Genomic DNA, 21,336 nt, shown 5'->3' with positions numbered 1-21,336 from the left:
AGAGCACCAAACTGCCTTTGGTGAGGGACTTCTGTGGCTTCTCCAGGGATGGGGGGTTTTTCCCCACACATAGAGGAGATGCCTGTTGGCTGACTGTTCATCCCTGTTACACACCGGTAGATTTATGGACTCCTGGGCTGGCAAAGCTGGAAGGCACCTTAGAGATAATCAAGTCCCACCTTCCCATTTTAAATTCAAAGAAACTGAGGAGAGCTATCAACAATTGTTCAGGGTAGAAGAATCAGCATTTGAACGCAGGCCTTCCAATGTCCATTTGTGCTCTTTTTACTGCACCTGACAGGTCAACAACTCAATAATAACCAATAGAATATACAGGGAGGGAGCCCTAAGGACCATGTAATCTGAGTCCTTATTTTATACATGGTGACTATGAGGCACAGAGAAGGGAACTGGGGCCCAAGTGAGCCGACAGGTCTTAGGATGCCATTTCTCTCGGGGGTCAGCATAGGGGCGATAGTGAATGAAAAGGCGTGCGGGATTTCTGTCCTAGGGCCGCATCCTCTTGGGGTCTCCCGGCATCCCCTTGAAGACCGTGGATATCGTGGCGTCCAATGGGATTATTCACCTGCTGGATGGTATTTTGCTGCCCCCGTCCATCCTGCCCATCCTGCCCCATCGGTGCAATGAGAACCAGTACAAGATTGTGTTGGTGAGTATTTCCCAAAGGGACACCAACTACTAGTCACCCCTAGGAAAACCGCCTCGGAGGGAGGAAGACCATTGCCAAACGGCTCCTGCAGAACGGTAACGATGGGCTCTTCCCTTCCCAGAGTACCTGTGGAGATTGCCAGGCCCAGAACACCAGCGTGTGTCCCCCCGACAGCCAAATGCTGGTGAGTGTTTGCTGTGGGTTTCAAAAGGCTCCTCCTCAGCACGGAGAGGAGGAAACCTCCGGGAAAATGACACAGGGAGGTGGGGATCCCCCCACCCAGGGATCTGGGCTCCAAAGGCAGCTTTCTATCCACTCTGCCAGGATGCCTCTCAATAGACAGCCACGGGGATTGTACCCCCAGGCCCAAGAATACCCTGGCCAGCGGAGACCAATCCCCCACGTCCACGAGGGGCACGGGCAGAACTGACTAAAATCAAAGACCCTCCCCCCGCTTCGCTTCCATTCTCACTGATTACACCCCCATCGGGACAGAGTCCAGTCTCAAGGGGCTTTGGGACTGGATTATATAATATTAACAGTGAGAACTTACATAGCACTTTATCGTTTACAAAGTGTAAAGTTGCAGAAAAGTCGAGCTGTTTGCATTCAGGATGGAGAAGTCTGTTTCCTCAGTGATTCAGCGCTTTCCCTCCTAAATCTCCCCCTCCTCTTATTTCCTCCTCCTTCTCCCAGAACATTTTCCCCAAGGAGTGTGTTTACATCCATGACCCGGACGGTCTGAATGTGATGAAGAAGGGCTGTGCTCGATACTGTAACCAGACCGTTGTGGTGAGAGCATCGCAAGAAGTGGGGGAGGGGAGGGGCCTGGGAGTTGGGGCTGGCTGGGGGGCGGTGCAGATGTGGGAGCCCCCACAAGACTAAGGATGGCAGGGAGCCAATCAGGAGCGAGGTCTCCACTCTCGATCAGGGAGAGAAGAGGCAGATGAGAGAGCTTGGGATGGATCCTGAATGGGACTGAAAGGTTGAATTGGAAGACGTAGGATGGAGGGATGAAGGAATCCTAGGGATTTCACTAACAGTTTTAGATGGTCCAGAAACCAATTTTATAAACGCCTCTGTCTCTCTGATGGTCAGTCTGCCGGTCGGTGTTTCCGGGATGACGGTGTGACGGTGGCTACCTGGGGCTAAACACCTTATAGCGCATCCGCCCTGTTTCTTTCCGTGGCCTTATCTCTGGGCTGCGTCTCCTGCTTCTACTGATCGGTCATGGGCAACTCTTTATGACCCCATTTGGGATTTTCTTTTCTTTCTCTTTCAACGGTTTCCTCTCCCCCAATTATATGTAAGGACAATTTCTAACCTTTATTTTCACAAAATTTTGAATTCCAATTTTTTCCCTCTCCTCTTCCTAAAACCATGGCAAAAAATTGGGCACATCTGCGCAGTTGTGTAAATCAGATTTCCGCACCAGTCACGTGGTAAAAGAAGAGACAGACCCCAGTAAGGGGGGGGGGCTGGGCTCTTCTTGGCCAAGATAAGGGAGGGTTTCCTCTCCTACCTTATTTTACAGACGAGGAGCCGAGGCAGACAGGGTTAAGCAACTAGCTCAGGAGGACGGTTAGGAAGCATCACGAGGCAGTCTCCTCCATCCCAAGCCCCATGCTCCGTGTCCCATGGCTGCTGCTGGGTATAGGCCCATTCACCTTTAGGGAGGGCTCTTCGCTTGGGGGTTAAGATCGGGCAGTAGCAGTGGCTGTGACCATTTATCCCTCTTGCTAGGAACTCAGTCACAGGACGCAATTAGAAAAGCCTCCCTCTCCTCCTCTCAGTGGGGGCCATTTACCCAGAGTCCTCTCTTTTCCCCTTCTCTGCTGTCGCTGGGGTCTTCGGCCTCCTGCTGCACCTTCATTCCTGCCTCACGGGATCCTCTCCCTCTCTTGCCTCCCTCTCCGGCCCAGCCCACACCTGGCACCTCTCCTTCCTTTTTCACGGCTCCCTCCTTTCTGCAACCCGGTCCTGCCTCAGGGCCCACCTGCGTCGGCTCCTTCTGTCCCCGCTCTTTAACTGACAGACCCGATGGCCGCGACTCAGTTCTCCTCCTTCTCCACCCCCTACAGCCTGGAAACCGCCGCTCACTCTCTCTTCCCTGGACAGGGTCCTCTCCAGGCTTTCAGACAAGCTGTCCACTGTCTCCTGTTCTCTTCCCCCACGGCGAGGCCTTCTCAGCCTCTTTTGCAGGCTCTTCCTCCACACCCATGCACACTAACGGAGGTGTTCCCGAAACTGTCCCGGGCTTGCTCTCTCCTCTTCTTCTCCAGAATCTCTCGGTGATCTCATCGGCTCCCACGGGTCCAGGGATCGTTTCTTTCTTTTTTCTTTGAATTAAAGCCTTTTGGGGCAGCTGGGTGGTGCAGTGGATAGAGCCCCAGCCCCGAAGTCAGGAGGACCTGAGTTCAAATTTGACCTCAGATACATAATGCTTCTGGCTGTGCGACCCTGGGCGAGTCACTTAACCCAATTGCCTCGGGGGAAAAAGATTAATTAAAGCATTTTAATTTTCAAAAGATACATGATAATTTTTCAACATTAATCTTTGCAAAACCCTATGTTCCAATTTCCCCCCTTTCTCCCCACCCCTCCCCTAGATAGCAAGTAATCTACTCTATGTTAAACATGGTAAAAGTATATGTTAAGTCCAATATGTGCATACATATTTATACAATTATCTTGCTGCTCAAGAAAAATAAAAACAAAAAGGGGGAAATGAGAAAAAAATGCAAGCAAACAACAGGAAGAGTGAGAAGGCTCAGTTGGGGTCCACCCTCAGTTCCCCCAGTCTCTCCCTGGGTGCAGTGGCTCCCTCCCTCCCCAGGCCATTGGGCCGCTCTGAATAGCTCATTGCTGAGAAGTGCCAGTTGACAACGATCATTTCCATACAGAAGACTCCAGACCCCGGCTCTCTTGAGTCTCCAGTCTTGTGACCCATCTGTCTTTTGGACCCTCTAAGTGACGTCCCACAAGCATCTGAAAGGGGCATTTCCATGACAGAGCTCGCTCTCTTTCCCTCCAGCTCTTCTCTCTCAGACTCTTCCTGCCGCTTCTCCCTCGGCCACATTACCTGTGTGCGTTCCCTTGTCCCTCCTCAGTGGCTACTCAGGTGCCGGCCCTTGCCACGTTTGCCGACTACTGCAGGAGCTGCTGGGCCCCCGTCTCTCCCGGCCCGATCCCTTCTCCAACGTGCTCCCCAGGGCGCGGCCCCCCGGGCTTCCTCTGTGCCAGGCCCTGGGGACGGCCATGGGGTCTCCTGTCTTGCCTTTCTTTGTCCCTGAGCACATTTTATATGAACGCTTACGGGCCTGTGACCTGATCTTGGAGAACATCTAACCCAAGCCCCTCGCTTTGTGGCTGGGAAAGGGCTTTTTCTGCGCCCACCAGTGAGGGGACATCAGAGCCGGAAGTGGGGCGCGCCGACAGAGACTCCCTATGCTTAGTCCCAAAGGACGGGCCACGGAGCGGCTCTGGTCGCCGCTTCTGCTCCCCAGCCCCCAAGAGCCGAAATCTTTCTCTTTCAGAAACTCGGCTGCTGTAAAGGCTTCTTTGGCCCCGACTGTTCCCAGTGTCCCGGCGGATTCTCAAATCCCTGCTATGGCAAAGGCAAAGTGAGTTTCGGTCTCCCCTTGCGCGGAGCTGCGGCTAGGAGGGGCTCCTGTGGCTCTGGCTCAGGGTACCAGCATCTGGGGGAGCTTCTCACCGAGCTCCATCAGCCCACAGCCAAGTGGTGCCTTCTGCGGGGGTCTCGTCCCTCTGGGGCTCGTCGCCCCCAACCACTGAGTGCAAGCTTGGGCCTCGGAATTCCCGGATCTCCCCCTTTCTAGCCCTCTGACAGACTGTCTTGCCTTTCCCTGTCCTAGATGGAGCGATCTTAGCCCTGGGCTGTCCCACACAGCTCACCACCTCGGCCTGTCTCCACAGATCCCTCTCGGGATAGGAGGGGAGCAGCACGGGAGGCGGAGGGGTGAACTGGAGGGGAGGAGGAGAAGCCCAAGATGCTGGGGGCAGCCCTAGACTGAGCCTGCCTTCCCTTCTCAGTGCAGTGATGGTATCCAGGGCAACGGGGCCTGCACCTGCTTCAAAGCCTACAAGGGCGTGGCCTGCCACATCTGTGCGGATCCCAACCGGCATGGAGAGCAGTGTGAGGAAGGTCAGACCCCCCCCCCCAGAAGCAGGGCCCCCTGACAGAGCCAGAGGAAAAGCTGCAACTAGGGCCTCAAAGGGAGAGCCAAGGGGTTAGTTTGAAGCAGCGCAGTGTAGGAAAGACACTGAAAAGCAACATCACTCACGGGAGAGCAATCTGCTCAGGACAAGAGCAATTAATGGATAATCAATCAACTTTATTTAGCTGGAGCTACAAGGAAAGGCAAAAGTGTGAGTGGTGGAGGGTCAGGGAGGAGCTCCCAGCTGCAGCCTCCCACCCTCTCCCCCCAAAGGACAAGAAGACAAGAAGATGGGGGTGATGGGGGGAAGCGTGCTGGGGGACGTGAGCTTGTTTCAGAGTGACGGAGTTCAGGAAAGGAGCCAGGTGGGAAATGAGACGCATTGTCATCCCAGAGACACCTGCTAAAGGAGGAAGATGTCCAGCCTGGAGAAGGGAGGAGTTAGCAAAGGCAGGATGGCTGTCCTCCAGTATTTGAAGGATCGTTATGGGAGTAACGGGACAGCCTGTCCCTTCTGCCTTGACCAATGGACAAGAAGTAGGAATAACTGGTGGAAGTTGGGGAGGTAGATAGGAAGAAAAGCTGACCACTACTTAGGACTTTCCAAAGATGTCTTATGGGATCCCCGTCACTGGAGCTCTTTTAGGCTGGATGGCCATTGTCAGGGCTGCTGTTGAGGGGGTTCCTGTTCAGTTTCAGGTTGGCCCAGATGCCAGCTAAGGACTCTTCCAATTCAGCATCTTATGACTTTGGCTAAACTGAAGCAGGGAGGATTTCAGCCAGACACTAACTTCCAGAGAGAGACAGAGACAGAGAGATAGAGACAGAGAGACAGAGACAGAGAGACAGAGACAGAGAGAGATAGAGACAGAGAGAGAGAGACAGAGAGAGATAGAAACAGAGAGAGAGAGACAGACAGAGACAGAGAGATAGAGACAGAGAGACAGAAACAGAGAGACAGAGACAGAGAGACAGAGAGAGAGAGAGACAGAGAGAGAGAGACAGAGAAACAGAGACAGAGAGATAGACAGAGAGACAGAGACAGAGACAGACAGAGACAGAGAGAGATAGAGAGAGAGAGAGACAGAGAGACAGAGACAGAGAGAGAGACAGAGACAGAGACAGACAGACAGAGAGAGATAGAGACAGAGAGAGAGAGACAGAGAGAGATAGAAACAGAGAGAGAGACAGAGACAGAGACAGAGAGATAGAGACAGAGAGACAGAGACAGAGAGACAGAGACAGAGAGAGATAGAGACAGAGAGAGAGAGACAGAGAGAGATAGAAACAGAGAGAGAGAGACAGACAGAGACAGAGAGATAGAGACAGAGAGACAGAAACAGAGAGACAGAGACAGAGAGACCGAGAGATAGAGACAGAGAGAGAGAGAGAGACAGAGAAACAGAGACAGAGAGATAGACAGAGAGACAGAGACAGAGACAGACAGAGACAGAGAGAGATAGAGAGAGAGAGAGACAGAGAGACAGAGACAGAGAGAGAGACAGAGACAGAGACAGACAGACAGAGAGAGATAGAGACAGAGAGAGAGAGACAGAGAGAGATAGAAACAGAGAGAGAGAGACAGAGACAGAGACAGAGAGATAGAGACAGAGAGACAGAGACAGAGAGACAGAGACAGAGAGAGATAGAGACAGAGAGAGAGAGACAGAGAGAGATAGAAACAGAGAGAGAGACAGAGACAGAGACAGAGAGATAGAGACAGAGAGACAGAAACAGAGAGACAGAGACAGAGAGACCGAGAGATAGAGACAGAGAGAGATAGAGACAGAGAGAGAGAGACAGAGAAACAGAGACAGAGAGATAGACAGAGAGAGAGACAGAGACAGAGACAGACAGAGACAGAGAGAGATAGAGAGAGAGAGAGACAGAGAGACAGAGACAGAGAGATAGAGACAGAGAGAGAGACAGAGACAGAGACAGACAGAGACAGAGAGAGATAGAGACAGAGAGAGACAGAGACAGACAGAGACAGAGAGAGATAGAGACAGAGAGACAGAGACAGAGAGACAGAGACAGAGACAGAGAGAGATAGAGACAGAGAGACAGAGACAGAGAGAGATAGAGACAGAGAAACAGAGACAGAGACAGAGACAGAGAGAGATAGAGACAGAGAGTATATGGGGTAAGTGGTAGATGACATAGTGGAAGGGGACTTGAAATCTCCAGGCTGTGAAATCAAAGGTCCGGGGTGACTCAAACACCCCGTACATGCACACAACACCTCCACACACACTGAGTGAATTGGAGAAGGAAGAAGTTCAAGAAGACCTCAGGACTAGCTGTCCCTGGGGCCATGTCCCCCTCCCCTTGAATCCCCCCCTTGTTCAAGAGTCCCAGGGTAGCAGGCGGGGGGTTGCTTCCTGCCCCTGCCTCCCTTCTCTTTCTCGGCCCCTTTCACCTGCTCTTTCTTTCAGAATGCGGATGTGTCCACGGCATCTGTGACAACCGGCCCGGCAGCGGGGGGACGTGTCAGAGGGACACGTGCACCAAGGGCTTCAGCGGCCCCTTCTGCAACGAGTCCTCGGCTGACTGTGGCCCCTCCGGCCTGGACCAGTACTGCCACCCCCAGGCCCGCTGCGTCACCCTCCAGGGCCGCGCCGTGTGAGTCCAGCCTCGTCCCTGAGCCCCCGCGGGCCCTTTGTCCGGCCCTGTGGCCCGGAGGCCTTACCCGCCCCCCAGGGCCTCCCTGGCTCTGACCCGCTCTGTCTCGCTCCCCTCAGGTGCGTCTGTCCCCCTGGCTTTGAGGGTGATGGTTTCTCCTGCGAGGTCAAGCACCCCTGTGACCGCCCCGATCGAGGTGGCTGCTCTGAGAACGTTAGTGACCGTCCTGTCCCCTTTCCTTGGGTGATCCAGCCTGTCCCTGCTGAGCTTGTGTGCCTGACCTGGGGTCTGGGGGGAATTGGGAGGGAGGGAGGGAGGGCCCCATCTCCTAGGAGACAGAGGTTGGGGAGGGCAGGTCCCGGGAGGGAAGGCCCTGGGAGGGAAGGCCTGGGGGAAGACAGGTCCCAGGAGGGAAGGCCTGGGAGGGAAGGCCTGGGAGGGAAGGCCCAGGGAGGGCAGGCCATGGGAGGGCAGGCCCCGGGAGGGAAGGCCTGGGAGGGAAGGCCCAGGGAGGGCAGGCCATGGGAGGGCAGGCCCAGGAGGGAAGGCCCAGGGAGGGAAGGCCCGGGAACACCCAGGCTCCCCCGGACTCTGCACCCAGGCTCCAGCAGGGCCAGGGAGGTGATCAGAGCCGCCTTGAGGACCCCATGGTTTCCCACCTAGGCCCAGTGTATCAGGAACGCCTCCGCCCCCCACCAATGTGTGTGCAACAAGGGCTGGACAGGAAACGGCAAAATCTGCGTGGCCATTAACCCGTGTGTGCTGGAGACCCGGGGCGGCTGCCATGCGGAGGCCTACTGCAGCTTCACTGGGCCAGGGCAGGTAGGGGCGGGGTGGGGCCACCCTGGAAGGAAGCCTTGCTCACTACCAACTGGCCCTCCGGGGAGGTCCCCCACGGGGCAGGGCCTGGGGCCCGGGTGCCTGCTGCCTATCAGCTTCAAGTCCATAATAGCAGAAAACACCAGAACCCCGAGAGTTAGAGCGGAGACTAGCACCACAGAGAATGGTCTAATGGATCCTAGAGCACAGAAGGGGAGATCTGGGAGGGGCCTAGAACCCAGTGGCGGAGCTGGGGGACCCTTAGAACCCAGACGTTATAGATTTCCATCATGACCACTTGCCACCTAGGGGAGGGAGTGGGGGACTGGAACACTAGGTTTTGCAAGGGCTAATGTTGAAGAATTGTCCACACATATGTTTTGAAAAATAAAAAGTCTTAAATTAAAAAAACAGAATGTAGAATGCTGGAGCTGAGAAGGACATTTGAACAGGTTTAGTCCGGCTCTCTCATTCATAGAAGACACAGCGACCCAGAGCGGGGACGGCTTGGTTCAGGTTCCCCTGAGTGGGTAGCAAGCAGGGGCCTTCTGCCTCCCGGCAGCTCTGGGTCTTTCTGCGCCGGGAGCCGCCTCCCCAAGCCCAGCTGGGAAGCCCCAGGTTGTTGCAGGGAGGGCCCACGGCAGCCCCGAGTGAAGCGCAAAGTCAGTGTGAGACCTGGAGGCAAACGGTCAGGGCAGCTCCTCGAGAGGGGGGAAGGCGGAGGAAGAGAGCCTGCGTCTCCCTGAGAAGCTCTGAGAGGCCTGAGGGGGAAGGGGGCTGGGAGGCACAGGTCCGCCCTGACGGGCCAGCACTGCTCCACCTCCAGAGTTCTTGTATGTGCAAGACGGGCTTCGCCGGGGACGGCTATGAGTGCAGCCGCATCAACCCGTGTCTGCAGGCCCACAATGGCGGCTGCCACAAGCTGGTGAGTAGAAGGGCCTGACCCCGCCACCCCGGCTCCTGGGGAGGGGAGGGGCGAGGCTCCGAGGGAGGGGCGGGGCGAGGCTCTGAGGGAGGGGCGGGGCGAGGCTCTGGGGAGGGGCGGGGCTATGCTCCGGGGGAGGAGTGGCCAGGCTCCGGGGGAGGGGAGGGGAGAGATTCTGGAGGAGGGGCGGGGCGAGGTTCTGGGGGAGGGGCGGGGCGAGGCTCCGGGGGAGGAGTGGCCAGGCTCCGGGGGAGGGGCGGAGCGAGGTTCTGGGGGAGGGGAGGGGGGAGGGGCGGGGCGAGGTTCTGGGGGAGGGGAGGGGCGAGGCTCCGGGGGAGGAGTGGCCAGGCTCCGGGGGAGGGGAGGGGAGAGATTCGGGGGAGGGGTGGCCAGCCTCCGGGGGAGGGGAGGGGAGAGATTCTGGAGGAGGGGCGGGGCGATGCTCCGGGGGAGGGGCGGGGCGAGGCTCCGGGGGAGGGGGGGGCGAGGCTCGGGGGAGGGGTGGCCAGGCTCGGGGGAGGGGCGGGGCGAGGTTCTGGGGGAGGGGAGGGGCGAGGCTCGGGGGAGGGGCGGGGTGAGGCTCCGGGGGAGGAGTGGCCAGGCTCCGGGGGAGGGGCGGGGCGAGGTTCTGGGGGAGGGGCGGGGCGAGGCTCCGGGGGAGGAGTGGCCAGGCTCCGGGGGAGGGGCGGAGCGAGGTTCTGGGGGAGGGGAGGGGGGAGGGGCGGGGCGAGGCTCTGGGGAGGGGAGGGGCGAGGCTCCGGGGGAGGAGTGGCCAGGCTCCGGGGGAGGGGAGGGGAGAGATTCGGGGGAGGGGTGGCCAGCCTCCGGGGGAGGGGAGGGGAGAGATTCTGGAGGAGGGGCGGGGCGATGCTCCGGGGGAGGGGCGGGGCGAGGCTCCAGGGGAGGGGCGGGGCGAGGCTCGGGGGAGGGGTGGCCAGGCTCGGGGGAGGGGCGGGGCGAGGCTCGGGGGAAGGGCGGGGCGATGCTCCGGGGAAGGGGAGGGGCGAGGCTCCGGGGGAGGAGTGGCCAGGCTCCGGGGGAGGGGCGGGGCGAGGTTCTGGGGGAGGGGAGGGGCGAGGCTCGGGGGAGGGGTGGCCAGGCTCGGGGGAGGGGCAGGGCGAGGTTCTGGGGGAGGGGAGGGGCGAGGCTCGGGGGAGGGGCGGGGCGAGGCTCCGGGGGAGGGGCGGGGCGAGGCTCTGGCGCCCCTCGGCCCTGTTAGTGTGTCAGACCCCATCTGCCAGCCTGGGCCCCGGCTTCTCAGTGTTTCCCGCAGAGAGGGTCTCTCCCTGCGGTGTCGGCGCCCTTCGCGCTGTGCCTCGGTTTCCCCACCCTGTTTAGCTCTGTCCGCGCTCCCTCTGGCACGAGGAATGGGCCCTTCAAGGCCGGCAAGGCTCTTTGTCGACACTTGATCTCGCGCCTGCCCAGCTGGGCTGAGGCGGCGCTCCAGGAGCCGAGATCACGCCCCTCCTAGGGAGGAGGGCTCGGAGGGTCACAGACACAGGCCGCTCCCGTGTCGGAGGCGGCTGGTAACCTGGCTCCTTCCCGTCCGGGGTCGCGGCCCTCCAAGGCTGCAGGGCGCGTGGGCAGATGGCGCCGGGTGGGCCCGGATGGGTAGGATCCCCAAAGAGCCCCAGCCCACCGCCTGTGCCATGGGGCCCCCAAAGAAGGGAAAGGCCTCCAGGATCATTTACAGACGAGGGAAGCTGAGGCCCAGGTGGGCGATGAACCTGTAAATGAATCCAGATCTTCTGACCCTCTTCCCACCACTCTTGCCTCCTTATTTGTGGAGACTCGGTTGCTTCATCTGTATAATGGGAATGATGACCAGCCCCGGGACTTGGTTTACATGAGAAGCCACTTTGCAGTCCTTGAAGGGGCGCAGAAATGGGAGGCGGCATTCACAGAGAGGAAGTGATCCCGCAGCTTGGGGGGGGGGGGGGTAGGGCCCGCAGCTCTGAACCCCACCGGTGGGGCTCTCTCTGCCCGCCCGAGTCTCTGCGTCTCCTCACCCTGGGTCTTTGTGCCCCAGGCCACCTGCCGGCCCCGAGACGATGGATCTCCGCCGCTCTGTTTCTGCCCAGACGGCTACGGCGGAGATGGCTTCACCTGCTACGGGACCATCCTGGAGGTGAGCCGGCCCTGAGCTCCTGACCTGCCCCCTTCCTTCCCTACCACCTTAGTCTTGGTGGGGAACAGCAGCAATAGTCCGGAGGCCCCTGGCCTGGGGAGGGCGGATAACAATCTGTGGGTCCGTAGCCCGGCCTTGGCTGTGGAGCAGGAGCCCTCCCAAGGCCCCTCGGCTCCATCTCTTCCCTTGGAAGGGGCGTTCCATTACAGGCACTTGGGCCTGGGGGAGGGAGGGTCTGAGCTGCCCCACCCCCACCCCGCCACAGACCGCCCCTGCCCCCTCTCTAGGAGCTGAAGAGGAATGACCACTTTGCTGAGTTCTATCAATGGATTAAGGTAGGGGGGAGAGGGGCCTTGGTACCCAACTCCCTAGAGTGAACTTCAGGAAACCTCCTGTGCCAGGCCCAGGAACTTGTGGCGTAGATATTCACTTGTGCAGAACCTGGGTCGGAGGGGGAGACCCCGGGGGCTTCCCCTAATTTCCTACATGTAATGTCTGCCTTGGCCGTGGCTGGCTGTGGCTCTGGGAGGGAGCACTGACCCTCGGAGGGAGCACTATCACTTGGGAGGGAGACAGACAAGATTTCCATGTCTGCTCTGGCCCTAGAGAGCTGGCTTCGCCCTCCCTGCCAGAGGCAACTTCACAGCCTTGGTGCCGTCAGAAGCTGCCATCCAGAGCCTGAGTCCCGAAGACCAGGCTTTTTGGCTGCAGCAACAACAACTGTTGCACCTGCTCAGGTATGGGGGGGCTGCCCCACCTGTCAGAGGATCCTAGATCATAGCCCCATAAACTGGGAGTCTAGGGACCTTTGAGGTCATCACGGATGAGGGGCTGAGGTGAATCATCTTCCCAAAGTCCATACGAGTGGTTTGAACCCAAGCCTTGTCATCCGAATCCAAGACAGGAAGGCAGTAACAGGGCTAGAGCCCTGGATGGAGGCTCATCCCCCAGAGGTGTCTGAATTACCCTGGCCCCAGTTACCGTCCCCCCTCCGACCCAGGTTCTGACCGTAGCCTCTTCCTTCCCTTCCCCTTCCCTGGTTTCCTTTCCTCACTGAAAATGGAAGGCCAGGGATCTCTGACTCGGCTGGGCCTTGTGGAGCTTTGCCTCTGGCCAGAACCCGTCAAGCTCTCTGATGTGTTTCTCTTCCAGTCTTGTCTTTGCCCTCTGTCTTCCAGGAAGTCCTTTAAACCTTTTGATACTCCCTCTCTTGACCTTTGTCCCCCATCCAGGGCCCACTTCCTCCCAGATGCTCTGACCACTAGGAAGCTGTCTGACCTCTTTGGGCAGGAGGTGATCACCCTGAACCCACCCACCCGCTGGGAGATCAGCAACAGCAGCGGGGTAAGAGTTGGCAGATTCGTAGCATTTTTCCCCTTCAAGGTCACCAGGATGTTGAGGTGGGGAGGCAGGGGAGGTCCGGAACAAGGGCTAAAACAGGCCGGCACCCCCCGGGGGCCCCACACTGGGGGCTGTCAGGTGTGCACTCAGAAGGGGAAGAGGAAGGCGGGGACTCAGGGAAACGGCCCCCTTCCCGTGGGCTGGCTCAGGCACCCGCTTGGTGCTCAGGTGGGCATCCGTGTGTGTTTCTGCCTCTCTGTTCCTGTGCCTGAGTCTCTCTGATGCCTTTTCTCAGGGGATCACCATCCAGAATGTGAGTGTGGCGGTAGCCGACATCCTCGCCACCAATGGGGTCCTGCACATCCTCAGCAAGGTCTGTTCCTCTCCCCCCACTCCCTCCGGGAGGTCCCGTGAGCCCCTCTCTGCCGGGCTGTTCTGCCCCGCCCCCAGCAGCGACTCCTAAGCGGCGGGGACCGCGGACAGCCGGGCTAGCTCAGGCTCTGGTCCCCAGGTCCTGCTGCCCCCTCGGGCGGACGCGCCCCCGCCCAAGCTGAGTCTGAGACAGCAGCTGGATACCGTGCCTTCCTTCAGCATCTTTAAGGAGTTGTTACTGGTGAGTTGGTGACTTCTATGAGCATGGAATAGGGGAAAGAGCCCTCAGTGTGAGGTCAGGATCGGAGTTGAATCATGGCTTGACTTGAAAGCAGAAGTTTCTAACCTGGGGTTGGTGAATTTAAAAACAAGATTTTATAACTATTTCGGCGTAGTTGGTTTCCTCTGTAACTCTGTGCATCTTGTCATGCCTTCGGACATCATTCCCCAGACTGCCAAAGCCTGTCCATGAAACAAAAAAGGGAAGTCTTGTTTCAGTCAGGACTGGACTGGACGCCTCTGTCTGTCCCGGCTCTGAGCCGTGATCCCGGGTTTATGCTGTCTAGGATGCTTTTAACCCTCAGCAATCCCCAGGAGACTCTGACTTCCGGGGGCTTCCTCCTTGCCTCCCACGCTCGCGCTCTGCTCTCTAGTCCTAGGGGATGCAGTGAGAGACATCTCCAGGAACTTGGGTGGGTGTGAGGGCAAGGAGGGTTAAAAGCCATGGCGAGGGTTGCCCCGAACTGGGGAGTCAAAAGGCCTAGATTCCAATCCCAGCTTTGTAACTGACTTGTACATGTGACTGGAGACAAACTGTTTCTCCTTTGGGAGCCTCAGTTTACCCAACTGTCCAGGGAAAATGGACCAAGCACTAAGACTCCTCCTGGTGTGGTCCGTCTGGACCCCCATCATGGGACAAGGGGTCTTCGGAGGGCCCCCCAGTCGTGCTGGGCTTAGCTGCTGCCGCCTCCTTCTCCCCAGCGATACCAGCTGCTGTCCCAGATTGAGGCTGCTGCCAAGTATACCCTCTTTGTGCCCACAAACGGCTCGGTGGAGGAGTACTGCCTGAAAGCCAACCTGAGTGCCCTGGTGAGTGAGCCAGCCCGACCGGGCGGGCGAGGCGGGCCGGATCGGGCTCCAGGTGGCGGGGCAAAAGCGCGGGAGCTGTCCAGCACGACCTCTCTGCCTCGGTCTCCTCTGCGGGATGGAAACGATGCTTACAGGCTTGTGAGGATCGGACTTATAAAATGCTACATAAATTCCAGCTGTCCTGTCCCCCGGGGATTTATCTGCTTGCATCTGAACAGAATACGGGTCCGCAGGAGGCATGCAAACAAAGGGCCTGCTTTGTGGGCGCACGGGAGAGCCGAGGGGGGGGGGGGACAGTGTGGGACGCCCCGTGTCCTCCGGCTCCCAAGCTGAGCTTCCTCCCCCTCTTTCCTCCCGCTCCAGGACGTGGAAACTGTGAAGCGCCACGTGCTCCTCGGCGAGGCTCTCACCCCGGACGCCCTGCGGCCCGGGATGCACCGAAATTCCCTCCTGGGCTCCTCCTACGAGCTAATCTTCTTCATTGGGGAGGGGGGCCTGGTGAGTGCAGTCCACCTGCCGAGAGCCCCGCCCCCTCCCACAGAACCGCCCCCGCACGACCACCAACCCTTCCTCTTCTCCCCGTGGGCCGAGGAGCGGTGGGACCCCTCCGCCCGTTAGCCCCGCCCCCTCCCCTTTTTTTTAGACTCAGACAAAACATCGCCCCCAAATGGAGACGGGGCTGGAGAGGGCTAAATGGGACGCCAGGCTGCAGCCCTTCCCCTCTCTCTTTTCTCCCTCTCCCCCAGTCTCTGGTGAACCAGGTCCCCGTGGTGGGTCCCACGCTGAAGCCCCAGGGGGGCGTCGTGCTCGGCTTGGGCGGAGTCCTGGCCGAGAGGACGAACGTCTGTCTTCGAGCGCTCGAGAAGGCGGTCAAGGTGAACTGAGGCTGGGGGAGGGGCGGAGGGGGAGGCGGGAGTGACCCGCTCATACTGGGAGGCGAGGCCGTGCGGGAGGGGAAGATCCCGTCTCCCACAGGCCTTGTGAGGCAGGGGCAGTCTCCAAGTGACCCTCGTATCCCTCTTCTTCCGGGGCCTGCAGAAGAAATGTGGCAGCTGTGAGCGGAGATACCGCTGTTCTTCCGGCTATAAGATTCAGGTAATTGTCGAGGAGGTGGGAAGGGGTCTAGGTCTCTGTCATATTCATTTACTCCTTCATTCTGTGTTCTAATGTATGTCTGTTTGTCTCCCTTTCTCCCTGGCCTTTCCACCTTTCTCCCTCCCCCCACTCTCTCCCTCCCTCCTCTTCCCCTCTCTCCCCCCTTCTATCCCTCTCTTCTTCCCTCTCTTTTTCTCTCTTTCCTTCCCTCTCTCCCCGCTCTCCTTCTGTCCCCCTTTCTCTCCTTCTCTCCCTCCCTCTCTTCCCTCTCTCATCCCCTTTCTCCTTCCTCTTCCCCCTTCATTCCTTCTCCCCCTTTCTCCCTCTCCCACCACCACTAAACATTTGCTATGTTCAGACTTATGCTAGATAAATGAGTAACTTCTGAGTCAGGCTGTCCAAAAACATTTATTTATGCCCCAGGCTCTGTGCTAAATAAAGCTGAGGACACACACACGCAAAACACATTCTAGTTGGTTAGGGAAGGCTGGATAGACAATCTGAAGGCAGGCTTCTAGACTCGTCTCCCCATTCCCAACCCCAGCCTGCCAGCAACCTCCCTGTAAGAGGTCACCAGCCTCCCATGGCTCACTCAGAATGATAGGGCACTCACTACTTTATAAAGCAGCCTGCTTCCTTGTGGAACCAAACACCAGTCCCCAAGTGCACTTGTTTCCCTCTCCTTCTCTGGGTGTTATTTCCCCCCCTCCATACAACAGCGGTGGGGGGCTTGATCTTGATGGTCTTTGAGAATTCTGTTCTCCAGTTGGTGCCCTGGAATCTAATAATAACTATAATAACATAATTTTAAGGCTCACAAAGTGTTTGACACATTATCTTTTTTATTTACCCCCCCTTCAACATCAAGCGAAGTTTCAAGTGTTGTGTCCCCCTTCTCCCTCCCCCCCCCACCGTAGAAATGATATGTTTAAAGTTTTGTGGTTAGGAAATGTCACTGCTGAGATAGGGACCCAGCTCTTCTGTGTCTTGTCCACCACAGCATTTTGTCTCATGGACACAAAAAGTAAAGGATAACATAAGGGAACGGCTATTAAAGAGTAGTTAAGAAGTGAATGAATGGAGGGCCTTGAATGCCAAGCTACTAAGTAAACATTTTATTTTGTATGCATTAGAGAACCACTCAAGTTTTAAAAAATTTTTATACTGAATTTAACAAACACCAATAAAATGGGCTTTTTTATTTGCAAAGTACAACAAAAAAGGGGATAGGTGAAACAGTAAATCTCTATTATTTGAAGCTTTTATTTTTTTGAATTATCACTGAAAGATTTTTGAATAAGGAAGTCAGACCTGTATGGCAGCCATGTCACTCAGTGGGTAGAGTGATGGGCCTTAAGTCAGGAAGGCTTGAGTTCAAATTCAGCCTTAGATATTTCCTAGCTGTGTGACCCTGAGCAAGCCACTTGACCCTGTTTGCCTCAGTTTCCTCATCTGTAAAATGTACTGGAAGAGGAAAAGGCAAACCATTCTAGCATGTGCCAAGAAAACCATAAATGGGATCATGAGGGTTGGACTCAACTGAAATGACCCAACAAAACAAAAAAAAAGTATTCTTTGAAGATAATTTGATTAGCTCTGTGAAGTACTGATTGAAGAGGGGAGAGACAAGACACATGCGGGCCTGAGATTATATATATATATGTATGTATGTATATATGTGTATATATACACATGTATATATGTGTGTATATATATGTATGTATATATGTGTGTGTGTATGTATATATATATACATACATATATATATATATATATATAATTTTTTTTTTCCGTATTTAAAACAGTTCCCGGCCTTGCCTCCTCCTTTGCCATCTTGGTGCGGGACTGCAACTGGCTCGGTGCAAGAGCTTGGTCTGGGCCTTAGACCATTAGTCTGATCTTTCTGCTGTCGTCAGCCATAGCTCCTAGTGTTTGGAGAGTCAAATGGGGGAGGGGAGAGAGAGAGGAAAGGAGGGAAAGAGAAAAAGAAAACGGAAGGAGACAGACACCCAGAGAGAGGAGGAGAACAAGAACAGGAAGAAACAGAAGGGAGGGGATGGAAGGAGAGGCAAGAAGGACACGGGAGAGAAGAGAAAATGGATAAGGGAAGGAAGGGAGGAGGAGAAGGAGCCGGCCGGCTGCTGTGCCCGCAGTGTTGCCTCCCTTTCACTTCCCGGGCCTACACAGTCGGATCTGGGAAAGGCGGAGGGGCTTGCCCCCCTTTCTTTGCAGCAGCGCGGCTCCGAGCGGCAGGCCAGGCTGCCGGAGGGCCCCCGAGAGGGAGCGGCGCGGCCGCCGGGGACGCGGACAAAGATGCTCCCGCCGCCCTCGGCTCGGTGGGGCACTTCCGCTCTCTCTCTCTGAAGCAGCGGCGCGGCCGCTCTCGGTGACACAGCGGCCCGAGGCCGGCGCGAAGCGCGCGGGCCGGGACAGGCCCTTCCCCCAAGGTTCTCCCCAGCTCCCGGGCTCTGTTCGGAAGTTTCTCCTTTTCTACCGGGAGAGCTCAAGCTCCCGAGCGGCTCCCTCTTTCCTGGCCCTAGGTGGCGCTAAAGAGCAGCCAGCTCCCCTCCCCTCAGCCAGGTCGGCGCTCGGCCCTGGAAACCAGGGCGGGAGTGATGGGCGGGGCCCGGGGAAGCGCGGCCCTCCGCCTGCCCTGTCTCAATAACTCATTGACGACACGACCTGATTCGGTCCTTCCAGCAGCTCTGTGAGGAGCGTGATCGGGAAACTGAGGCGATATGAGCCTCACACAGCACAGAAACGTCCGAGGCGGGCTGGGGATCCCGCCATCTTTTCCTTCATTTTTTATACAAATTCGGTTCCTTCCCTCACCTTGTTGAGAAATCCAGAAACTAAAAAAACAAACCACAAAACTTTACAGATATGCAATCATTCAGAATAAATGTCTATATTAGCCATATTTTTCAAAAAGCAAGAAAAAGGAGTAGAAGAAAATACACCTCTACTGCATTCCAAGTCCGTCAGTTTTCAGGAGATGGACAGCCTGTTTCTTCATGAGTCCTTTGGAATTGTGGTGAGCCATTGCCTTGGTCAGGTAGACTCTTTTGCAATTGATCATCCTTACAACGTGGCTGTTAGTGTTCTGGTTCTCTTTGCATCAGTTCATACAGATCTTCCCAGGTTTCTCTGAAATCATCCCCTTCATTTCATATAAAACAAGAGCATTCCATCACATTTATATAACACAACTCCTTCGGCTGCTCCCCAACCGATGAATATCCCTTCAGTTTCCAATTCTTTATAACCACAAAAAGTTGCTTTAAATATTTTTTGTACACAGATCCTTATCCTCTTTTTTTTTTTTTGCTCTCTTTTGGGAGTACAGGCATAGGAGCATTATTGCTGGGTCAGCAGGCAAGCCCGGCTTTTTGATCCCCCAATTTTTCTAACTCAAGGACCAATACTCTATTTCCTTTAATACCTGCCTATCTCTTTTGTCATATTTTCTGTTACTTTCATGTTTATAAGATTTAAAGGTTTCTTTCTGTCTCACTTTAACTCTAAACTGATTTAATTTTCTTTCTGTATCTCCTCCCTTTATCTTTTCCTACCAATTTACCCCCATCTTTCTGTCCTAGTTTGTCTTAATTTATTACTGTTTCTGTTCAAATTGCCATTATTTCTGTCTATATATCTTGCTCTGGGTTTATTACTTTTTTCTCTTATCTTGATTTATCATTACTATTTTTTTTGTATCTGTATCTGTATATCTCTGTCTCTATCTCTATTTCTATCACTGTCTGTCTCTGTCTCTCAGTGTCTTGATTTCTTTAGCCTGGTATACATCCTCCCCTCTTTCTGTTTATATCAAAGTTTCTATTTGCGCTGCATGTCATCTTTTGACTAAATCCCTTCCTTCCCCTTTTGGTATTTCTAGAAAGGCCCCAGAGAGAGCTGTATCTACTTGTCAAATGGAATTCGGACCATAGGCTGCTACTATACGTGTGTTAAGAAAAAAGAGGTTTGTCCCAAGGTCTTCCTCCATGCTGTGATCTAGGACAAGAGAGGGTAGTGGCTGGGGATGACTAGGGGAGAGGAAAAAGGGATAAAGGACCCTCAGGAAGACTCCAGATTGGGTGTATTTACCCTCCTAGTGTCTTGTTTCTAGTGGTAACCTTGTCACTGCAGGAGGAGTTAGGGGGTGACTGAAGACAGGGTGACTCAGCCCTATTCTGGGACTTGGAACCCCTCTCATGAGCCCTGGGTTGAGAGAAGATGAGGGTTCTCTTACAAGCTTTTGTTGTATTTTGTTGCTTTTAACTGACTCACCACGTAACTTTGAGCAAGTCCTGGTTCCCGCTCTGAGCTTCTGTTCCCAGCTTTGCATGAAATGACTGAGCTGACCCCCAGGAGGCCTCTTAGAACTAATCACTTACATTTGCCCCCAGATCCCCGACTGCTGCCCTGGCTTCTTTGGAACCCTTTGTGAGCCCTGCCCTGGGGGTCCAGGTGGTAACTGCTCAGGCCATGGGCAGTGTCAGGACGGCCTTCTGGGTAGCGGAGAGTGTCGCTGCCACGAAGGCTTCCATGGCACTGCCTGTGAGGGATGTGAGCTAGGGCGCTATGGGCCCGACTGTGCTGGAGGTAAGGGCCACAGCGGGGACGGGCTGGGCAGCTTGCGCCCTTCCTGAGCTCAGTTTGCTGCTCTAAGTCCTGTGGGAAGAAGACTCGTGTCGTGACCACTGAGGATGTACATGTGACAGAGAGGAAAGGAAGGCAGGGGGAAAGCAGAGGGAGGGGGAGAAAAGGAGGGAGGGAGTGAAAGAGAGGAAAAGGAAAGGAGAGGAGGACAGACAGAGACAGGAAAGGAGAGGGACGAGGGAGGGAGAGAAGGAGGGAAGGGAGAGACAGACAGAAGACAGAGACAAGAAGGAAAAGGAGGGGAGAAGAGGGAGGGGGAAAGAGGCAGGGAAGGGAGAGAGAAACAGACAATCCGACAGAGACAGAGACAGAGAGATCCTTCAGTGTTCTTACCTGTTCAGAAGGGTGGGACAGGCCAGTAGGGCTCACAATCTAACCCCAGAGTTTGAATGATGAGGGAGGACTGTGCGATCCTCCTCAGTTGATGGAAAGTTCTTGCCAGGCCAGGCAGGGGTAGGGAAGAATGGAGGATTGGGGAGGATTCCTGCCCTGGTCCCCAGAACTTCATTTGGGTGGGGGCATGGGAAAGCACCGGATTACTTCTCTCTCTTCCGCCCCAGTTTGTAACTGTGGCCATGGAATGTGCCAGGACGGGCTGCTGGGGGATGGGAGCTGTAGCTGCAATGTGGGCTGGAAGGGCCCCCGCTGCGACCAAGGTGAGGGACAGGCGGGATGGCCTTGGAGGTATGGGGTGGTCCCCGGAGGTCCCCAGTGCCTAGTGGGGAGGAAGCCCCCTGGCTCCATCTTGGGCTCCTTCCCCCATCTGAGCTGACATGTGACATTGCCCTCCTTTCTCTCCAGAGAACAAGGATTCCTTGTGTCCGGAAAGATGCGACCCTTTTGCCAAGTGAGTGAGCTCTGAGGCTTCAGGGCGTCAGGAGAGCTGGTGGGGTGGTTCTGGAGGGCTCCCCTGCACCCTGCGTTTGGGGGCAGGGGCTGACTGAGGCCTGCTTCTCTCCTTCCAGCTGCATCAACGCCTCCTGTGTCTGTTCTGCTGGATACGCTGGCAACGGCACCAGCTGCTCAGGTCCTCAGGATGCCCGCCAAGCAGGGGGCCTCGAGCCCCCGAGATGTTTCCCTGCCGTCCCTCTCCCCCGCTCCCTCAGACCCCACAGGCTGCCCCACGGCTCCTGGCCCCAGCCCCTAGTCCCAGCCTGTCCCGGGCCGCCCTTTTCTGCCCATCGCTGACACTCTCCCTGCCCCCTCCCACAGAAGTGGACCCCTGTGCCCAGGATCACGGAGGCTGCTCCCTTAATGCGAACTGCACCAAGGTGGCCCCCGGGCAGAGGACGTGCACCTGCAAGGAGGGCTACGCCGGCGACGGGGAGCTGTGTCTGGGTGAGCTGCCGGGCCCAGGAGCGGGCCGGGGCTGAAGCAGGAGGGATCGGGTTCCGCACAAGAAGCGGCTTCCTGGGTGAAGGCTGGAGAGGGGGCT

At 56.3% G+C, this 21,336-nt stretch overlaps 1 protein-coding gene across 1 annotated transcript in view; it reads left to right on the top strand.

The window, feature by feature from the left end:
* Positions 1–21,336, top strand: part of STAB1 (stabilin 1) — a 58,410-nt gene that overhangs the window by 19,616 nt on the left and 17,458 nt on the right. Inside the window, 25 exon segments of the mRNA XM_051985036.1 lie at positions 512–670; positions 792–854; positions 1,367–1,462; positions 4,207–4,293; positions 4,724–4,835; positions 7,284–7,470; positions 7,590–7,683; positions 8,134–8,292; positions 9,116–9,214; positions 11,244–11,342; positions 11,630–11,677; positions 11,949–12,079; positions 12,575–12,686; positions 12,979–13,056; positions 13,195–13,296; positions 14,037–14,144; positions 14,508–14,642; positions 14,891–15,019; positions 15,183–15,239; positions 19,138–19,221; positions 19,649–19,844; positions 20,462–20,557; positions 20,703–20,748; positions 20,867–20,928; positions 21,114–21,239. Coding sequence (XP_051840996.1) covers positions 512–670; positions 792–854; positions 1,367–1,462; positions 4,207–4,293; positions 4,724–4,835; positions 7,284–7,470; positions 7,590–7,683; positions 8,134–8,292; positions 9,116–9,214; positions 11,244–11,342; positions 11,630–11,677; positions 11,949–12,079; positions 12,575–12,686; positions 12,979–13,056; positions 13,195–13,296; positions 14,037–14,144; positions 14,508–14,642; positions 14,891–15,019; positions 15,183–15,239; positions 19,138–19,221; positions 19,649–19,844; positions 20,462–20,557; positions 20,703–20,748; positions 20,867–20,928; positions 21,114–21,239 — 2,665 coding nt within the window.

The sequence above is a fragment of the Antechinus flavipes genome, chromosome 1 (genome assembly GCF_016432865.1).
Source record: "Antechinus flavipes isolate AdamAnt ecotype Samford, QLD, Australia chromosome 1, AdamAnt_v2, whole genome shotgun sequence".
Taxonomy (NCBI): Eukaryota; Metazoa; Chordata; class Mammalia; order Dasyuromorphia; family Dasyuridae; genus Antechinus; species Antechinus flavipes.
Note: the sequence above shows the minus strand (reverse complement) of the source record. Positions and strands in the feature narration are given on the sequence as shown.